General features: G+C 37.5%; 1 protein-coding gene across 2 annotated transcripts in view; it reads right to left on the bottom strand.

The window, feature by feature from the left end:
* Positions 1–730: 730 nt before the first annotated feature.
* LOC306875723 (uncharacterized protein) overlaps positions 731–14,055 on the bottom strand; it is a 31,220-nt gene continuing 17,895 nt past the window's right edge. The window contains exons 2-14 of one of the 2 annotated variants that reach the window (XM_079426431.1): positions 11,605–11,754; positions 10,453–11,481; positions 9,693–9,783; positions 9,126–9,608; positions 7,158–7,280; positions 6,914–7,002; positions 6,370–6,510; positions 6,166–6,252; positions 5,007–5,161; positions 4,730–4,887; positions 4,516–4,640; positions 4,329–4,412; positions 731–2,003 (exon numbers count right to left, since the gene is read on the bottom strand). In XM_079426431.1, coding sequence (XP_079282557.1) covers positions 1,962–2,003; positions 4,329–4,412; positions 4,516–4,640; positions 4,730–4,887; positions 5,007–5,161; positions 6,166–6,252; positions 6,370–6,510; positions 6,914–7,002; positions 7,158–7,280; positions 9,126–9,608; positions 9,693–9,783; positions 10,453–11,481; positions 11,605–11,754 — 2,757 coding nt within the window. In that variant the 3' untranslated portion in view covers positions 731–1,961. The remainder of the gene's footprint in view (positions 2,004–4,328; positions 4,413–4,515; positions 4,641–4,729; positions 4,888–5,006; positions 5,162–6,165; positions 6,253–6,369; positions 6,511–6,913; positions 7,003–7,157; positions 7,281–9,125; positions 9,609–9,692; positions 9,784–10,452; positions 11,482–11,604; positions 11,755–14,055) is intronic. The other variant, XM_079426432.1, reaches the window with a different exon arrangement.

Raw genomic sequence — 14,055 nt, 5'->3', positions numbered from 1 at the left:
CAGTAGTGAATCCACTCAGCTCCGTTTTGTTTATCCATTGTTGATTTTCTGTCGACCCACTTTGCCTTTTTTGGCTTGTTTTAAGACACTTTAAAGTCTCTGCTTCTAGTCCAAGGAAAATATACAGCAAAAATGTTAAGGTGTACATATTGCGATGCATGTGCCAGATATGAAACATGTACATATTTATCAGAATTACGATTAATCTGAATAACCCAGCTTGTCAAGTGTTTTCAGAAATGTTTGTTATATTTTCCTATATAAACTTTGGACATTTTTAGTCCTTAAAGCTGTTGGCTGGTAATCCAGTGAACTGGAAAATGTCAAAAATCCAGATCATCTTTTTGTTGCTGCCCTTATAGCAGGGGTATCCAGTCCTGCAGAGTTTAGCTCCAAACCCAATTAAACACATGAAGAAGCTAATCAAGGTCTTCAGACCTACTAGAAACTTCCAGGCAAGTGTGTTGGAGCTGGTTGGAGCTACACATTCGGCCCCCCATGAGCAAGATTGGACACCCTTGCTGAAGACAGTTCAATCACATCCATGTTGGCAATGAGCCATCTTTCCCATCTAAACACATTCTAACGTAAATTCATCTGAAACAGTCTCCTTTGTTACACTGAATGTGTATATAAATTAGAGGGATAGAAGTCTCTAGTGCTGCACCAATTAAGAGAACAACGGTTTATTTATTGTTGCTATAGTAAATAGGAGAGAAGGCAATATATTGATTGTTATGGAAATATATGTAGTTTATTTACTGTAGTCAAAAGGGGAAGTGAACCAATGAGCAGTCTCTCACTTACTAATAATACAATGACGGGACAAAGAGAGGTAGGCCATGAGCAACAGAATAAAAGAACGTCACTGCGCTTCAAAGCTCTTTCGAGATGAGCCCAGCTGTGCATTCCCGATCGGACTCTTAGTTCAGTCATTAATAACTTTACATAATGCTTGTGAAAACTACACTCATGTAATCTGTATGATCAGTACCAGAAGATGACCTGAGCTCATGTGCTGCATGTTGAAGTTACATAACTACACTCTAATGTGAAATCTAATAAGAAATTAAACTGAGTTGATGTACAACCTTCCTGACAACACATTGGTACATACACGAAAAGGGGCACGTTCCCTACAAATCAGTATTAAACGAACCTTTTATACTGATCACTCGTTCTTGGATGACTTCAATCTTCCTCCTCTCAATGCAAAAATGAATTAGCCCTTAAAATAGCTCACAACCCAAATGTATACATTCAAATATTTCTTCAACTATAATGGCTTCATTTTGTCCAATTTAGGATTCATGCCACTAGTTCATGCCTTTATAAAAACATCACATTCTCAGGAAACAAAATATGGAAACTTGTATTTTAAAGCACCCACTCTGGAGTTCAAAGTCACACTTGGGTCCAGTTTAGTTACAGTCCCACGAGCACAAAGCAACAGGGGGACAAGAACTGCTCATTCATTCCATCACTCACTCTGGACAAGCAATGAAGACAGAAGCACATCAGATGAGCGTGTGGTCGGGTTAAACAGAACAGAACATAAAACAAAACAGTAGGCGAATCTGGAGTGATAAATTATTCTATTTAAAAAGAGAAAAAATAATAATAAAAGGAACACTTTACAAACAAGATTTACAAATGACCTTCGGATACAAACCCAATTTGTCACATTTGCTGACCTTCATGTGTGATGCAGTTGCTATCCAAAATCAGACCTCCGGAAACTCAAACACTTGCAACACTTAACCAAACATGTATTAAAAGTCACACTGAGATTTGTGACTGCTGTTATTGAACTATTAGTACTACAGTCTTTCTCCAAAGTAAAACATAACCATTTCTAAACTGTCTCCTGCTCAGCATGTGTCAAGTGTAGGAAAAGTCTCAGCTCTTGGGGAGGCCGAGCTTCTGCAATGACCTTTGACCTGGAAGGGAGGACTGTGGCATCACTGTAGTTGGACTCTGTATGCACAAATTAGTAGTTTAACCTGTGGAAAAAGTGAAACACATGTCCTAATTACTACATTTTAAATATCATAAAGCTTGCTTAGCTCAGTTCCCACTTTTCCATGACCTTTCCAGTCTGAATTACTTAAGGATATTTAAAAATCAAATGAAAGAATTATTCAGAATGGATCATTAAAAAGAACCAAACATGACTTTGAGGCAGATTTTTTAAAAATAAAACAGCATTCCAGTTGCATTTTAATGGAAGTAGCATAAGATATTTTCTTCTATACTGATGTACAACTGAGGGAAACTGACTATCAAAAAGGAAACAAATGTAGGGCAGGACTTGGTTCTATCTGTCAGTTGTTGTTTGGATGGAGGCAGATCTGAATGTAATTAACTGGTCTAAATGATTAGAAATGTCTGTCATTTCACTGAAAGGTCAAGTTGTGATATTTTTATAAAGAATAACCAGGTCAAAAATGAACATAAGGATAAAATGTTCACAATAACATGCATTTAAAAACTAGAATTTTAACTTCCCTGATATTTTCAAAGAACCACGGAAACCTAGTTAGCGACAAGTAGATATTATTTTACAGAGCCCTATCTCAATTATTCACGCTTGCTTTGGTGTAGGGCTGAAAAATTATTCAATATTAATATATATTGCAATATACATTACCAGTGTTTCCCATACATTGATTTATTTGTGGCAGTTGACTTTGTTGCATAAACATGAGCACTGCACATTTAAAAATCAAAACGCAGCGCGCCCTACTTTGGTGCATGTTCAGGCATTTATAAAGCAGTATTTAAACCATCTCATACAGTTATGTTCAAAATAATAGCAGTCCAACATCACTAACCAGATCAATCACTGTTTTTGGTAGAAATTATATTTCTACATGGCAAATATTTTACTAGTAGGTGTGGTAGAGTAATAGAAAACCAACAGACCCAACAGTCATGACATGCATGCTGTTGATTCTGTTCAAAATAATAGCAGTGTGGAGTTTAGAGGTAAATCATTCTGTGAAAAAACTGGTGTCAAACAAGTGGCCCTTATTTAAGGACAAAGGCAGCAAATGTTGTACTGTGCATTTCTCTCTGAAAATCTGAGTAAAATGGGTCGTTCCAGACATGGTTCAAAATAGTCTTCTTTGATTAAAAATTTGATTAGAGAGAGGAAAACATATAAAGAAGAGCAGAAAATGATAGGCTGCTCAGCTAAAATGATATCAAATTCTTTAAAATGGCAACAAAAACCAGAAAGATATGGAAGAAAACGGAAAAGTACCATTCAAATGGATCGAAGAATAGCCAAAACGGCAAAGACTCAGCCAATGATTAGCTCCATGGTGATCAAAGAAAGTCTAAAGTTACCTGTCAGTACTGTAACAATTAGAAGACGCCAATGTGAAGCCAAGCTTTTGGCAAGAAGCCCCCAGAAAGTCCCATTGTTGAAAACAAATGAAGAGGTTACAATTTACCAAAGAACACATTGACTGGCCTAAAGAGAAATGGTGCAATATTTTGTGGACTGATGAAGCAAGATTGTTCTTTTTGGGTCTAGGGGCCGCAGACAGTTTGTGAGACGACCCCCATACACTGAATTCAAGCCACAGTACACTGTGAAAACAGTGAAGCATAGTGGCGCAAGAATCATGATATGGAGATGTTTCTCATACTACGTGTTGGGTCTATTTATCGCATTTGAGGGATCATGGATCAGTTTGAGTACATTAAAACACTAAAAGAGGTTTTGTTGCCTTATGCCAACACACCAGTAAGCGAGCAGCATTTTGGTTCCAGACCAACAAGATTAACGTTACGGAGTGGCCAGCCCAACCTCCAGACCTTAATCCAATAGAAAACTTGTGGGGTGACATCAAAAATGTTGTTTCTGAGGCAAAACCAAGAAATGCAGAGGAATTGTGGTATGTAGTGCAATCGTCCTGGGCTGGAATACCTGTTCACATGCAACACAGATGTGAAGCAGTTCTCAGAAACCATGGCTATACAACTAAATGTTAGTTCAGTGATTCACAAGAAAGCTAAATCTTCATGCATTTTTCAGTTTGTACAGTAAATGTTTGACTTTGTAAAGAAAACTGCAGACAATGCTATTTTTTTGAACAGCCTAATATTCCTTTTTTTCACTTTCTATAAAGTAATAACAAATTTGCTCAATTTTTCTTCATGTTTTGATTTAGAATAGAATGTGCAATGTTCCCAATGCATTTGTGTGTACTGAAGTAAAAGGTATTATAAGGATTTTGAGCTTTACTTGATTTTTTAAACACACTGCTATTATTTTGAACACAACTGTATAAATAATAGTGTGTTACAATCCTAGGTACCTTTGCTGTGGGTGACTCTGCCAGACGGATGAACAGTTTGTTGGTTCCCTGAACAGGACTGAAAGAGTATATGAAATGGCTGTCCTGCAGGGGGAGCAGCACACCGTGTAAGAGAGACTGTAGACATTCAACAGAACAAAGAGACAATACATTTAAATAAGGATCGATTGTGACATCAGCATCTTACCAAGAAGATGGGCAGCTGAAACTTATCATTCAGGACAACAGCATGGACACTACAGGGCCCGCAGAGTCTAGCTGTGATCTCATTAAGGAAGTTTGCATGGAAGATAAAAAGCAGGATGCCAGATCCTGAGACAGAAAACACAAAAATGGCACACTAATTCGGAAAATAAAATTGCAGTAATTGAGAACAGAAAAATTTGAAGCGAGTATTTCACCTTCTCCGGGTGTGTGTTGAGGGGGTTTGTAGTTGAATTCCAGTGAAAAATGTGGTCCCTCGCACAATCTGTGGCAAGCCAAAGGGAATACAGGTTCCAGCAGGGCCAGTCGCGTTTCAAAATAAGCTCTGATTGTCTCCTCCGCAACAGTTGATAACCTACAAGATGCATTTCACATATGCCCTTTATTTTAATAGTGAGATTTTTATCCTGCCCTTCTTCTGTATCTTTAAATATATGTGGAGGTGTTTGAACAATGCAGCAATTAAACACTCACGTTTGCATGTGGTCTTTGATGAGATCATACACCATCAAATTGTTGCTAAGTTTGGCATAGTACAAGGCAGTGTTCTTGTGTTTAGACAAGATGTTGCAGTCAGCGCCATATTCCAACAAGAGGCGAACCACATCTGCATTGCCCCTCTTACAAGCCTTAGAAAGAGTAATTCAACAATCAGCACTCAGTACATATCAAATGTTATAACCTAAAAGTGCAAACTGTCTGATAGCTAAAGTATTACTTAATCAGAATTTATTAACTTAATCTCAACTAAACAAACAATATATAGTACCATACAAAAGTTTGGGGTCAGGATAATTTGTTATATTTATTCTTTTTTTTTAAATATAATTTAATACTATTATATATATATATATATATATATATATATATATATATATATATATATATATATATATATATATATATATATATATATACTATTATTCAGCAAGGATGCTTTAAATTGAGAAACTGTTAGAAGTCACAGCAATGACATTTATAATGTTACAAAAAATTTCAACTTCAAGTAAATGCTATTATTAAAATACCTCAAAAAAAGCATCAGTTTTCAAAAAAATATTAGGCAACACAACGGTTTTCAACATTGATAACTGTTTCTCAAGCACCAAATCAGCATATTAGAATGACTTCCGAAGGATCATGTGACACTGAAGACTGGAGTAATGACTGCTGAAAATTCAGCTTTGCATCACAGGAATAAGATACAAGTAATTTTAAATTGTAACAATATTTCATATTATTACTATATTTTGTATCAAATACATGCAGTTCGATGAGCTTAAAAGTCGTTATTTTTTCTTTCAAAAACATTTTTAACAATGTTAAAACTGCAGTCCGTAAGTTTTGGCGTTCTAGCGGTTAATAAACAGAACTGCATGTGTGTTGCAGATGAACATTGCAGCCGGAGCTACTTCTCTCTGTTCATGTCTATGACAAATCACGCAGGTAACGGGCTACGCCGTAGCAGTACCTACCCGAACCAGTCTAAATAGTCCAAATATAAACACTTATATTTTGAACACAAAAAATGAACCCAGACTTTTGAATGATAGAGTATCAATCATAGGCTCATTAACAAACCAGTTTCTGTTTGTAGAGATCTAACTCCCAGGTCAATATAACACCTTCTCACCTTCATGAGAGCCGTTTCTCCACCCAGAGTTTGGGCATTTACAGATGCTCCTGCCTCTAGGAGAATGGCCACTGTTGTCAAGAAGTTCTGCACCAAACACAACAGTGAGTAATTAAATAAATATGCTAATACTCTCATGTATTAGTGATAGAACTGAAAACAGTGATCAAGAGAGTTCTTGAACAGAGCAGTGTTGTTCTGCACCTTTTCAGCAGCATGCATCAGAGCAGTGGTGCCATTCTTCTGTCTAGAGTTGACCTTCACTCCTTTCTTAATGAGCAGCCTGAGGATGTCATCCTGACCGCCTGCAGCAGCCAGCAGTGTTAAGGACATGCCGCTAGAATCCTGCAGGTGGCATCATAAACACAAAATATTCGAAGATGTTCACATGGCATCCTCCCAAACAGCACTTAAAGGTATGGCTGCCCTGCAAAAGGCCCAGTTAGTCTGAGCTAGTAGATGCTCTAATTACATCATCTTGATACAAAAGGTATGTTTCTTTATTGATTCAATACAAAATTTTAACTACATTATATTAAATGTTTTAATAAATGTTAACAGATAACTTTCTGCAGGTACTATTGACAAGTATGTCTGACTGAAAACACTGACTCAGTAATGGTTAACCCATGATGAACAACAGCAACATGACCCAGTTCTCTGATGGGTGATTAATAAAGATTCAAGACAGAGACAGGCAGAGATAAAAAAAAAAAAAAAAAGAGCGAAAAGGAATTAAGTAACATACCTCCTGGTCCAGATTGTAGTCCTCTTTGGAACTAAGTGCACGTTTTACCGACAGGTAATTCCCATTCTTCACTGCTTCTCGCAGCTCAGCTGGAAGTTACATGGTAAGCAGAGCAAGGGAGAAGAGGAGAGAAAAATTATGAAAACTGAAATCAATTGAAATGTTACAATAAATGAAAGATGGGCCTGAATATGCCATTCAGGAGGGATTTGTGCTGTTGGTTTTCTGTGTGGGTATCACTCACCGGGAGTTAAGGCCAGCGGAGAGAGATTCTCATTCTCTCCATTCAAGTGTTTCTGAAAGTCCTCCAGTGTCATCCAGTCCAGCTTGAGCTCCACCCCAAGATTAAGAGATGGCGGTCCCCTGTCTGTCATAAAGAAACACTGTAATTAGCATCCAGGGACTCAAAAACAGCTTTGGTTCCCCACTATATCAGCTACCATATGCATAGCCTATAATACATATATAATAGAAAAACGCCAATTGATCAAATAGAAATAGAAGTTTTCCGTTCGAAAACAGCTACTGATTTGGGGCAAATCACCCCGCTCCCCCCCCCAATCAAATTGCAATTTTTCTGATATAGTTATTGCGATTTAAAAACCTAGTTTGCTGTGCTTGTTAGTAGGCTTACAAATTGGCCAAAAATGGAGATTACATTATTAAATACTATTATTTCTATTATGATTATTTTTAATAAATACATTTAAAAAGAAACAAGAAATAAGAAAAAATACGATTGTAAGATTTCACTGTTAATTAAGAGTATTTAAGAAAAATATTACATACATTATTTAAAATATAATTTTACATACAACTTTAAACATATCATCATCATGGATGGTCTTAGTTTTGTTTTACATGTTATACCATCAAGCTTTAATTTTAAGCTTTTTTTTTTTGACACTGCCTGTTGATAAGTGAGTACTTTTCATCAAAAGTATGTAAAGATGGTTGGAGCTTGTCGTGGTTTGAAATGAGCATTGTCATCAACCTGAACTCAGAGCAGATGCAGAGATGGGTTCATGTGAAGCATTTACTGTGAACTAGAGGTCTTTACGGGTCCAAAAATTCATACCCGAACCCGAAGAGACCTGTAAATGTGCTGCAGAGAAATGCCTTTAACGTACTACCCGGACCCGACCATTACTCGAAAGTTGGACCCGAACCCGGCTGGGAAGACAGACACAACACCCGATCGCACAGCAAACTGCTATTAAGTCAATAAACTATTTGCGAAAAAAATAAATAAAAATCCCTTAACCGTTAGCCTTCTCCCTGACTGTGATGGCTACAATCCTCCTTGCCAATAAATTTCCATCCATTTTTAGGTTGTTTCTCTCTCTTGTCGACGGAGAGAGCCTTCTTAATCCACTCATTCCAGCTGTAAAAGTCTACTTGCTGTTACGGTCGGTGACGGATGACGAATGCAACTTTGCAGTTTTTTTTTTTTTTTATCTGGAGTCAACTTCAACTGTTGCGTTTAACCTACAATAACTTTTTGTTGGTTGTAATAAAGGCTCGGAGCAATTATTTTTGCAAAAAAAAAAAAAAAACGCACAGAACAAGAAGTGCGCACAGAACACTACTGCGTGCGTGTTCGATAACAGGTGCATCTCTTTTTTCACATCACTCATGAAGGAATCCATGATCACTGTCCGCTTGCAGTACTACATTAACTCTGCCCGCGCTCTGCTTCTGGCGGCTGAGGTAACACGTGTTTTTTTTTTTTTTCACCTTATTTCCCACTCACACTTTTCTCATCCTAATTTTACAAACTTTAAGTTATGCATGCTGACTGACACTGATCACTGGCGGGTGCGGTATTCTCAGATCGACTCAGGTATTACATACAATGTTAAACAGACCCGAAGTAATAGATTGGGACCCGACCCGGCTGACCATTTAAAATATAGACCCGAACCCGGATCCCGGGTCTTCCGTGAAGACCTCTACTGTGAACTGAGCTGCTCTGAGACACTGAAAACAGCAGATCATGAGCTGCTCACGTGCAAAAGAACACAATGCCACCCTTCACTCTAAAACACACTGCACATATTTAATTAAAATGCAACCTTGGCAGTTTGATAATCTCACTAAAATCGATTTTAGTTTTATTTCAATTAACCGTGCATCCCAAGTGCAAATGAAGAGAATTGCAGGGGTCTCAAGACATGTTTCAAAAGTTGAATCTCTTTTTGCCAATACAAACCAGGAGTTTTGTCTGAGCGCTCCATGGTCTCCTGAGAGTCCTGATTGTCATCGCAGGCGGTAAAGATCCGTGATTCACTGTCATCCCTCCTTCTCCTCTTCTTGTCCTTCCATCTGGAGTCTTCTGTTGAGTCAGGAGATGCTATTGACTCAGTCATGGACTTTCTTTCCAGCCGCTCTTGCCGGGCCTCCTCTGCAAGCCTCTGTGCCTCCTCCATTCGCGCTTTTCTCTCCCGTTGGGCTTCCTCTATTCTCTCTTTCTTCTTTCTCTCCTCTTCTTCAATCCTTTCTTTCCTCTTTCTCTCCTCTTCTTCCAACTTTTCTTTCCTCTTCCTTTGCTCTTCCTCTCTCTGCTCTCGTTGTAATTCCTCCTTAGACTTGGGGGCCGGCTCGTCTGATTTATCACTTTTCTCCATCTCAGATGCTCCCTTCTCCTGTTTCTCATCAATCTCCATAGAGACGGGACTCTGACCAGGTCGAGGCACTGGTAGAAGAAGAATGTAGTGATTAATCAAACAAAAAACACAAGACCATTAAAAAATTTAATTGAGCTACAAGTTTATTTTACCATCTTTTGGCTTCTCTGTCTTGTCTGTATCAGATTTCCGTGCAGGAGACTGCTTTGAAAATTTTGATTTCTTGTCATTTTTCCCTGCACCCTGTAAAACAAGTGGAAAAAAAGTCAAATCACAAACATAAAACTTAAATATTTTGAAGGGAAAAAATCATTAATGTCTGTAACAAAAAATGTTAATACTTAAACTATCATTGAATTTGTTCCAGTAAGATATGTAAAGAAATTAATACTATGATTTAATGAGGACACGTTAAATTGATTAAAAGTGACAGTAAATACAAAGATTCATGAAAAAAGCTATTTCCACAAAAAACATTAAGGAGCACAACTGTGTTCAATATTGATAAGAAATGAACATCAAATCATATTAGAATGATTTCTGAAGGATCACTTGACACTGAAGACTGGATAACTGTTGAAAATTCAACTACAGGACTAAATTAAATAAAATGTATTCAAATAGAAAACGAGTGAGAAAACTTATTTGAAAAACTGTAATAATGATTCACAATATATATATATATATATATATATATATATATATATATATATATTATTTTTTTTAAACTAAATTTTTTGCTTTATTTTGGTCAAATAACACTTGGTGAGTATAAGAGACCTCTTTCAGTTTTTTCTTTGAATTAGCATAATAATCAGGTACTAGCGTTTTAACAGGTGTAGTACCATATAACAAAAGTGCCAAAAAAAATAAAGGAAGAGAATGGGTTACATCAGAGTGTTAGAACTGTACTTTTGGAGTTGCATTCTTGTTCTGGTCTGCTTGTCTCCTTGGTACACGATCTTTTGCTTCACAGTTCAACAGGAACTTCTCAAACAAGTTAGAGGCGCCTCCCTTCTCTCCAGCTTCTTCCTTCGACTCCTCCTCTTTGGGCTTGATGGGGGCTGTTGATGCTGTGGAGGACGAGGAGGAAGATGCAGATGAGAGCTTCTGAGAAGGTGGGGCTGCTTCCTGCCCTTTGCTTTTGACCTTTGACTTGGGTGCGGACGTAGCTGCCCCCGTGTCACTGGAGTCAGGCTCCTCCTCGCTGCGAGAAGACTTGCTAGTGCTCTTGCTACTAGTAAGGCTCTTGTGCTTACTTGCACCACTTTCTTTAGGTGTGGCTGTTGAAACCTCTACTTTTTTAGGCTTCTTCTCTTGAATCAGGTCTTTGAAACCTTGCAGCTTCAGGTCAGACTTGGCCTTTTTCTGCTTGGCCTGCTTGAGATCACCACCACTCTCACTTCTCGCAGATTTGTCTGTGGTTTTTGCTGTAGTGGTTTTGAAGGAATCATTTGTTTCTGTGTTCGTCGTATCATCCGTGTGGGACTCAGAGGGCACATCGCTCTTCTCATCCTCTTCATCCGAAGTATCAAGCTCTTTTTTTGACTTTACTTTCTTTTTCTTGTGGTCCTCTCCACTCTCTTTCTTCTGCTTTCCTCCATCTTTATATTTGTCAAGCTTCTTTTGTTTCTTGGGAGTAACTGGGGCATCGTCCTCATCAGATTCAATGAGCCTCTTCTTTATGTCTTTTTTAGGAGGTGCAGGGGAAGGATCCCTGCTCTCCATCTCCTCCTCATCAGACTCAGGTGCAGGCAGAGGCTTATCTTCCCGCCATTTCTCCTTTTTCTTCTTCTTCTTTTCCTTCACAGGCATCTCATCATCTGATTCCTCCACCTTCTTCTTTTTCTTCTTCTTCTTTATAGGTGATTCTTTGTGTTTTTCTTTATCACTCTCACTCTCAGAATCAGCATCGAACAGATCACTCTTCATGGGCAGCTTCTAGGTACAATGGAGCACAATCAATATTCACAAAGACTGCATCAAGAAAACCAGATATTGCATTGTCTGTACAAGCTCTTAGAAAAACTGCAATCATAGGAACACACATCTAAACAGTCTCACCATGCCAGTTTCCTTCTTTGGCTTCATCTCAGCCAGGGCCTTCTTGTAGGCAAGCAGCACCTCCCTGCAGTCGTCCAAGTGTGCCTCAGGCTCCCAGGTGTCATCGTCTGATGAATAGTTCTTCCATCGCACCCGGTACAGCACCACTTCCTGTAAAAATGTCAGAGGTCAAAGATCATGGCCTGCCAGAGAGATATCTACAATCTCCAGACAGTATTGACAGTAATGTACATTAAAGGTGCAGTAGGACATCTTGGAAAATGATAACTTTAGCCTGATAGCACGGAAAGCGTACGTCCCACCCTCCCTGCAAATCACCACCCGAAGCCACGCCTCCTGAACGCATGAACGCGAACAGACCAGACGGCGAGAGACTTCATTACTACAATACATCATGTGTCATTCACCAGTGAGAAAACTTTATAGTAGTTAGTAACAGTAAAACAATACCAGGACGGCAGGTCAGGTTGTTGATGTTTGAATTCTATTCTCACTCTGTCTGCATAGCGTACATGAACATGCTGATGACGTATCCTGTCTGCGCGAACCGGGTGCGCAGAGGTATGCAAATACATGTTGACAGGTAGGAAAGTCTGCTCGTTGTTCCGAGCATTTTGATTGGACGAACATTTCTTGGTCCTCACCTTCCACAGAATATATAAATACATTTAGACCACTCAACTTAATGATTGCTATTGGGATGTCATTTAGTCATTTAGCAGACGCTTTTATCCAAAGCGACTTACAAATGAGGACAACAGAAGCAATCAATTATAGTATTAAAACAACCAAAACAGATCCAAAACTAAAAGCTAAAACTTTATAAATATTATATATACACATTTAAAAAAAAAAAAAAGAAATTAAATAAAAATGACAAATGCATACAACAAAATTTCAAAACTTAACATTTAAATGAAAACAAAATAAAGCTAAAAACGATTCAAAATATTAAAATAACAAAAGGTATAAGAGTATAATAATGATTCTAACATAACACTAAGCCAAACACCAAAAAACAATTACATTTATGTGTATGTACAACCACAAACATATACATATATACACATTTATAAATTCAATATATATCTTATTTAATTTCCATTTAGTTTGTTGAAGTACTAAAATAACTCAAATTAAATAAAACAAAAAAAAACTATACAGACATAAAAAAAAAAAAAAATACAGGTTTAATCACTCATTAAAGGGTCATGAAACCTCCTATTTTAGCACCTGTTAGTTTAGGTTTGAAAAATCCTACAAAAGTGTAAGGTAAGCTGCGGAGTGGTGAGAAAAGGCTTCTGATCCAGTCAGTTTTACCTCAGTCTCACTAGAGTTAGAGCACATGCAACAAAATGAACAAATGCATTATATAAGGCTTTGTAAGCCATAATTTGGCAGCTACAGTTTAATGCACAAATAAATGCACAGCAGTTTGTATTTGTACTCTGCACTTTTAATAACTTCTGATACTTATTTTTCCATGTTTATAAGCTGCTTGATCGGTTACGTCAAGGAGACTGGTTTAAAAAAAAAGATTTTTAAAATACATTAAATCTGAAGCACAATTTTTTTTTTAAATAAATATAAAAATATATACAAATATAAAATAACAACAACAATAATGATGATGACAAACATAAAACTACTAAAACTAATTAAAATGGAAGATATACAAATAAAAGCTAATTTAAAAATATAAGTACTGTAATAATATATAAATAATACAAAAGTCACACTGACTAGTACTTCAAAAATACAGATTGAGGAGAAGATACAGCATGCAATACATTTTATCTTGTAATTGAACTTTTTGTTTTTATGATATAAAAATACTACTAAGGCTGTAGTGTCAGACGTCTACCTCACATTATCACTAGTGTCATGCACTACATGTGAAAACGATGAGAAGGCTGATGTTTATAGGAGGCATTAAGGCAGTAATTAATGCTTAGGAGCAACATCCCAAGCACCACAGGTTAGTTTCATAGGGAAGCTCATTATCTGCTGCGTTGCTAAGTAACAAACACAGCTGATTCCCTACTCCTCTTATTTGCTGTGACTCTATCTGGAGGATTAATAATAGCTGATCAAAGCCAAATAATATGTTTTAATCCCATTCGACAGAGTGGATGGGATCTCTTTCCTCTTTTACATCTCAAAACGACTTTGGCGAGCAACTCAGCATACTTTTATGGCTGTTGTATGTTAACCCAAATCTGTCTTTGTTTTAAGTGTGAGATACTGCTAGTAGGTTTGCACCTATTTCGAGAGCCTTGGCTTAGATTAGAGTTCTAGTTTCCTGTACAACTGCCTCAGTGAGAAGCGGTTAATCACTATATTTATGTAAACAAGTGAGTTGAAGACATGATTGTCTGTGTGTGTGCCAAAGCGCAGTAGTCTAGTAAGCACAGACTGCCAGTTGATCTGAGAGTGGTTGTTACTGGCTCA

The sequence above is a fragment of the Barbus barbus genome, assembly GCF_936440315.1.
Source record: "Barbus barbus genome assembly, chromosome: 10".
Lineage (NCBI taxonomy): Eukaryota > Metazoa > Chordata > Actinopteri > Cypriniformes > Cyprinidae > Barbus > Barbus barbus.
The sequence above is the reverse complement of the archived record's forward strand: the minus strand, read 5'-3'. Positions and strand labels throughout refer to the sequence as shown.